At 40.2% G+C, this 6,977-nt stretch overlaps 1 protein-coding gene across 1 annotated transcript; it reads right to left on the bottom strand.

Moving 5' to 3' along the window:
- Positions 1-4,203: 4,203 nt before the first annotated feature.
- PIK3CG (phosphatidylinositol-4,5-bisphosphate 3-kinase, catalytic subunit gamma) lies at positions 4,204-6,207 on the bottom strand (the record flags this gene model as incomplete). Its single annotated transcript, XM_010184958.1, has 1 exon — positions 4,204-6,207. A coding segment is annotated over exon 1 (2,004 nt), but the record flags the coding sequence as incomplete, so codon positions are not given.
- Between the last annotated feature and the right edge of the window lie 770 nt (positions 6,208-6,977).

Here is a 6,977-nt window from a genome sequence, read left to right as displayed (position 1 = left end):
CGTTCTGTGATTCTGTGATTCTGTGATCTAGAGAACACACCGCTGCAGGAGGAGAAAATGTGTAACTAAGCAGGTCTTTTAAGGAAACAAAGTTGAACAAAAACAAAGCAAGGCTTCTCTGCATTTGATTCAAGAAGCACTTCCTTGCCACAGGTTCTTTTCAGGTGCATTATTAATGACAAATAAAGCAAGGCAGGACGTAGCAGTAGTGAGATGGATCTGAAGCACGTGAAAGTATGCGAACAGAGCAACGGTGTTCTCAGGCTGCAGCAAAACCCAGCAAGATCAGAAAATGGTCTGCAGTCTGATACTGAGGCTTGAAAAGACTACTGCCAAATGAAATCACATATTTGTAATCATTCTTTAATGACAACTTTCAATAATAAAACACTGGTGTTTGACAACATCTGCCACTTTGGGACTGGGGCACGAGGGCTTACTGCTGGGTTCCTCAGCAAGCACGGGATACAGGAGCAGCTTTTTGGAGCACCTCATCTGTCCTTTAGCACCCAAACGAACAACAAAATAGAAGAAAGGCTCTGATATAAATCCTATATTAATGGAATATGATTAAGAGGACAACTTCACCAGAGCTTTTTTTTTTAATGACTCTGTGAGCACAGATGTATTTTTTCTCTTCCAACAGCCGCTCCCCTCCACCCAAGCCCTCAGATATTTCCAAGCTACTGCCAAAAAAGGGTGGAAACACAAAGTCAACAACTTCTTTGAAGTGTCAGGATTTGAATTTTTTTGCTGTTATTTCCGCCTCCATCCCAATAATCAAGTGAATTGGTCTACCACACTTCTAAGCATTGGGCTGTGCCAGGGAACTTCTCCACTTCAAGTGGTTTTTCCAGCAGCTTCTTTCCTGTTGCTTGAGGGACTCAAGTTTATAGGAGGTTTGTATTAAGATTAATGAGGGAAAAAAGGTATGCATGCATATACCATGGCAAGAAAAAAGAAACAAGCAGCATACGACCTCTGGAACAATCACAAAATCCCTGTCAGGGACTGAGGGGGTTGGGGAATGGCTTCAGGTTCTGAAAATAGAGCACCAGGAAGCACACACAGGGAGATTTAGGGAAAACAAAGCGATGTGCAGAGCTGGGCGCACGTAGTACACTCAGCTTTCAGAAGCAACAAAGTATGCAAACCTCTTGCAATAGTTATTCACCACAAGAGAATGGCTCTTTCAAGATCACTGTGCTCTGCAGCTTGCAAAGAAGCCACCAAGCCGTCAGCAGAGGTCTACTGAATTCATCAAACAAATCACAGGGTTTTATAGACTCTTAAAAGTACTGCAGCACAGAGTTGTATTTTTTATTATTAAAATATCTTCACTATTTCTGAAAAGTAAATCAGCCTGTGGGTTTATTCAACTGAAAAAAAAGAGGTTTTTTAATCAACCTTCTAGAAATGCACCGAGGTATAAAAATGCTACAAAGACGTGTTCTTTCCAGCTGTTGGCTAAGAGACGTACAAGAAAGCCAAGCACCAGACTTGCCCTTCTACAGTATCGTAATTCTGCAAGAACTGTCTTGACCATCTCTGCAATACTGTTGTATTTCCCCAAGCAACACCATCTTGTTTGGGAAATGCAATGAGAACTCACAAACATAAAGCGATTTTAAAATGTACAGATCCTTTCACTTTGTATAGGAAATTATGAGGTATGAGGGGTTTTTTAAAACAAAAATTAATATTCACATCAATGAGGCACCCAAAAGCAATAATTATTACATAAATTCAAATAGATTTGCTTACAGTTCCAAGGAATATTATTAAAAATCTCATTCTGGTAGACATTTTGCTGCATGTTCTCAGCGCATACTCCCAGAAACCAATTCCTTAATGAAATACAGTCAAACAACTGGCCATTGCTTCAAAACAAAACCTCCTTATATTAAAGTTGCAAACATATTTTAAAATAAAAGAATATTAGAAAATGTATTATAAACAACCTTATTATGCTTATGTTTCAGAAATTATTTAAAAGTCAATCCCCTTTTTCTTTTTCCTTCACAGAGGCACATATCAACATTTGAATACCAACAATAAGAGCCAGTCATTAAAAAACATCTGCTGGCACCTTAGCAGGTCCCTGCATGCACCTTTGTCTTCTCATTTCACCAGAACACCTCTACTCACTGCCATACATAAGCAGTAGAGTCATTGGTGTTTGCTTTACAATGGATTTTGTTGTATCTTAACCAGCCTATCCATATTTTATCAACTGCACAGAGAACAACAGACCCTTATAGGAAGCTCAATAGGTTTATTTATGACATGGCTGCTTCTATTTGGGATAAACCTGCTAGGGAAATACAATGTTTGTTTGATTTCTAACTCTGCTGGGAAGTAAAACGGGAAGATCCTGTGCAGAGTGAAATAACCCATAGAGCTTTCATGGTAGCACGCATGTGAAAAGTGATGGTCGTTTGCAGAAGAGACATCTCAGATGTGTCCAAGAGAGCAGAGGGATGGCTGGCATCCATTCTTTGAAAAATGTGGATTTTCAAATATGCTGTGGTATCGATACTTTGCTGCAAGATGCTGCTGGCCTATGATCTGCTCTTAGCCAAGGAAGGAAAGACAAGGAAGCAGCAGAGAGGTAAAATTTGGGATCGAGTATTTTTTTTCCTTTTTGGCAATGGCAATCTTTTAATTTCTTTCTACATTTCTTACTAAAATTGACACAGTGAAGTTAAGCTACCATGACTTTATGCTACAGTAATTTGATTTACTGCTATTTATTCTTTTTAAAACTCTTCAGATTTGTACTTCCCGAAAACAAATAATTTCATGAACGAATGAAAAAAATACCTTCCTCATTCTCTCAGACACTTTGATATCAACCAATCACCATCCAAAACTCCTAATTAGGATACAAAAGCAAGCAAAATTGCTGAGCCACAGGTAGACAGCAAAAGCTCACAAGCCAAGCATATATATATAGAGCAGCGGCTTCGTGGGAGGCCCAATGAGGTAACCGGAGCAGCTCCTCTGGTTAACGCAGAAGTGCATAAATTCTGCCTGGGGAGCCTAATCTCCAGACAAGCACAGGCAAGGCTAAAAAGGCCTTCTTTAAAGCACTACTGATGCACAGCAAAATCTGAAATACTAACTTCATTTTCCTGGGAACCTGGGCTCTCCCAGAACCTGCAGAAATTAAAAGCCCCATCCCACAGATTCCCAGGCTGCAGCAGTTCTTTTTTTATTTTTTATTTTTTTAATTTTGAATGCCAATTCTGTGCTCTGACTCTTTGAAAAAAAGCATTTCCTGCTCTGCAGGGCAACAGCCTTTCTGCACAAACCAGAGCCCTGTTGGGTGTGGGAAGCCTGCGGCGTCGCCTTGCTTCAGGGGACACATTTACCAGGAAGAACCGCAGGGCTGCACCTTTCATCAGCCATCAGATGTGACTCTGCCGCTGACAGCCTGCCCAGCTCCGGCACCGCATGGCGAAAAAGCAAGCAAACCAATTTTCTTGTATAACTGATAAAAACCTTCCCGACGTTTCAGCTGGCAAATCCACACACTTCAAATCGATACAGCAATGATTCACTGCCATTAAAAACACAGTTTTTTGCCCAACTTCCCAGAATGAATTAATCTTATTATGGAGTCCTAGCAACTCTTTATTTACTTCTTAAAATTTTTTGGAAGCTTCTAGATGAATTTGGTCCCCTTAACAGTGGAAGATTGAAGTCATTGCCATATACTATGTAACAACACTGTTATTCATGACCTGAAATCCAATCTCAGATTTTTCTTCAGGCCTTGCCCATGTCAACATCTGCCTTTACTTTCTTTCTGTCTACAATCTTTCTAAACTATCGGCAAAGCTGGTCAACAATTCTTCAATGCTGTGGGATTCAGACCTGAAACGAACAGGATTAGAGACTGCACAGTTGCTCTCATCATAGCTGTGCCAGTGTTGACCATTTCCAGAAAAACATACTACTGTAAACACCAGGCACAAATTGTAAGACACAAGGTAACGGTAACACAAAAATAACAACATAGGCAAAAGGCAAAATGTAGGAAGTGTGTTTGGAGTTAATTCGGTTCCTACCACTTCTTTGACTAAAGACTGGAGAATCTGAAATCAGGAATTACTAACTAGACCTACTAAGATGGGAACAATGATGGGGTAATGAAAATATTTCCGGAAGGCAGAGTTCAAGAATGCAAACACACCTTACCTGCACAAGCTGCAGAAGATAATGAAGAACATCATCATCTTCTAAACTTTCCAGTTTTTGAACTGCCATCGCTCGGACATTTTCATCCGAAAAGTTACAGTCCAGAAGTTGCATTGTGAGTCCAACATCTAAAGTGCTTTGATCCCAAACCTCCTTTTTAGCTAGCAATTGGTATGTTTTGGCCACTATTTCTTGTTGGCCCCATTTCACAGAACTAAGCAGCTTAGGATACGCCTTGGGGTGCTTTATGCTTTCGTATCTAAAGTGCCACAACAGCTCTTTGTCCTCAGGAGAAAGTGGATTAAGTGGGTCAGTTGCTATGATCTCTTCCAGTTGCTTGCGAAGCTGGTTGGGCATTTCAGCTCGCGTCCTGTCTCCTTGGGGGTCTGACGTTATCCTGTGCTTGGGCAAGGCAATTGGGTGACAGTATTTGTCCAGCACAATAGAGATAGCCATGGAGTTTTCTTTATCCGGATTAGTTGCTGATGTGAGTTTGTCTGCGTTGATACTTCCCTGTTCTTCTCCCTTGCCTGGAATTTTCCACATGTGGAGCACGTACTCCCCACTTCGTAGCAGGAAACGGTGATCTATCAACAAAAGATTTACATAATAGAGAAGCTGAGTTTTGCATTTTGAATCAGAGCTGGGGGACTCAAGTGACTGAAGGTTTGTCTTTGTGGACAGTCCCTGTGCTTTGCCACAGTATATTTGAAGATTCAGAAGCGCTCCTTTAGGCAAATCCTTGATTTTGATATCAAACTCCAACCAAATATTCCACAGCACCTCCTCAGTAAAAGGCTTTGATGAAGTCCTCCTCTGTGACAGGAGCTGTTGCCCGTGTTGAATGTTAGCCTCAACAAACACGGTAAGATCAGTATTTCTTGGTAAAACTGGGATATCGATACCAATTATTTTCACCCTAAATTTCCTATTACAGTCCCACAGAGAGATAGTGAAGACTCTCTCGTGATCTTTTCCATCTATTGTCAACTGTTCATGATACCCTGTAACTCCTGTACAGTCATCCACCAAGGGCCACTCTTCCTTCTGAACCTCATCCTCGCTCGGGTCAGGGGGATTGTCTAAGACAAGGTGGATTTCTTCTCCATTCTTAAGGCACTGTCGTATCCAGTGAAAATCCTTAATTGGTGTCTCTCCAGTAATGTACTCATCTCTGCCACAGATCCGGAGAACAAAATCCAGTTCACTGTGATCTTCAGGAATGTCCATCAAAGACTTTTTCTTTGCCATTTTTGTGAAAAAGCTGTGGAGAATCATATCTGGAGTGTCATCTATTGACACTTTAATTTTTTGGCTAGTTGTTCCTCTATGTATGATTATAAAAATGTTATTATTAGTGATCTTTTTAAATAAATACTCTGGGAGTGGCTTAGATGTAGTCCATGGGTGCATTGCATACAATTTAGGATCTCTACAGGCTACCTCTATCATTCGTGGAGTGACCAACCTGCGACGGGTAAACTCTAGCTCATCATCGTGCACGTTGCTCACATCAGTGACATCGTAACCAATTAAGTCATTAAGCTGCCGCTGAAATTCCTGAACTTCTTCTGATGGTTTTTGTTTCTGGACAACGTAGATCTTGCCTACCTTCTTCTGTAACACTTTCCAGTACAGTATGCAGTCTAATGTCTGTAATACTTGATGTTTATCATAAATTTCATACCACTGCCCCTTCTTCTGATACTGCAGAATGAACTGATCCGGGGTGAATGCATGGTAGAAATCTGTGGTTTGACTCATTTCTATTGCACGCATCCAAATCTGTGCCTTCATTTGCTCAACTGTACAGTTGCCAGCTATTTCTAGTAACATCATTTCCGGTACTTTAGTATGTTTATTGCTTGTAGGTAAAATGAACTCAATGGATATCAGTTCCATTGATGACAAATTACTCGATGTACAATGAGGTTTCATTCTTCTTCTCCTCCGTTTGTTTTCCTCTCTCATAACAACGGGCTGTTCATAATCCCCCAGCTCCATGCCAGAAGAAATCTAGCAAAACATATAAATACTTGATTACTTTCTCATTTACATTTTTCTTTACTCTTATTTTTTAACTCTTCTTAATCAAAGTCACAGGCCAGTGAGACTCCTGCTACGTATATGCTTTATATATTTCCACTTAATTTCTGGTCATAATTACTTGATTTACATAAACCACCTCAGATGTAATCTATTCAATTCAATACCAAATATAAAAAAACCCAAACACCCCAATGATTAAACAATTAAAATAGAGCTTTTAAACCCTCTCCAGATTTCACCAAGGATATGCAGTCTGACTATATATTTCCTCCACACTGATCTGTTTTTGCTTCCATTTGATCAAGCCATGGTTCTTCTGCTGCCTCATCTGTTTTGATGCTGCTGATACTACCATAAGTGGATTTTCATAGAAATCAAAAGACACGCTTCTGTGTATGAGCTGAACAAGATCCCACTGAGCTCCAGGAATGACAGAAAGTAACAAACAAGCAAGAAAGTAACAAAGCCAACAAGTAATGAGGCTGGACAGAGGTGAGCCTATTCCCATTTTGCTCTTTCTCTCTTTTCTGTGAGGAGGAATAAGGACTTACAGCAAAAAAAGCCCTTAGGATTCAAAAGTCTGGAACTACTCCTGAAGACAGATATTTAATGTGCATCTAAATTCAAGCCTAGTATCCTTAGATGAGGATCATCATCAATTCACCAGACTGATAACAGCCATCCATTTGAAAAGTAGACACTCCCAGTATAAACTATTAGTTTGT

The sequence above is a fragment of the Mesitornis unicolor genome, unplaced genomic scaffold, assembly GCF_000695765.1.
Source record: "Mesitornis unicolor isolate BGI_N332 unplaced genomic scaffold, ASM69576v1 scaffold54935, whole genome shotgun sequence".
NCBI lineage: Eukaryota > Metazoa > Chordata > Aves > Mesitornithiformes > Mesitornithidae > Mesitornis > Mesitornis unicolor.
This window is presented reverse-complemented; position numbering and strand designations above follow the sequence as displayed.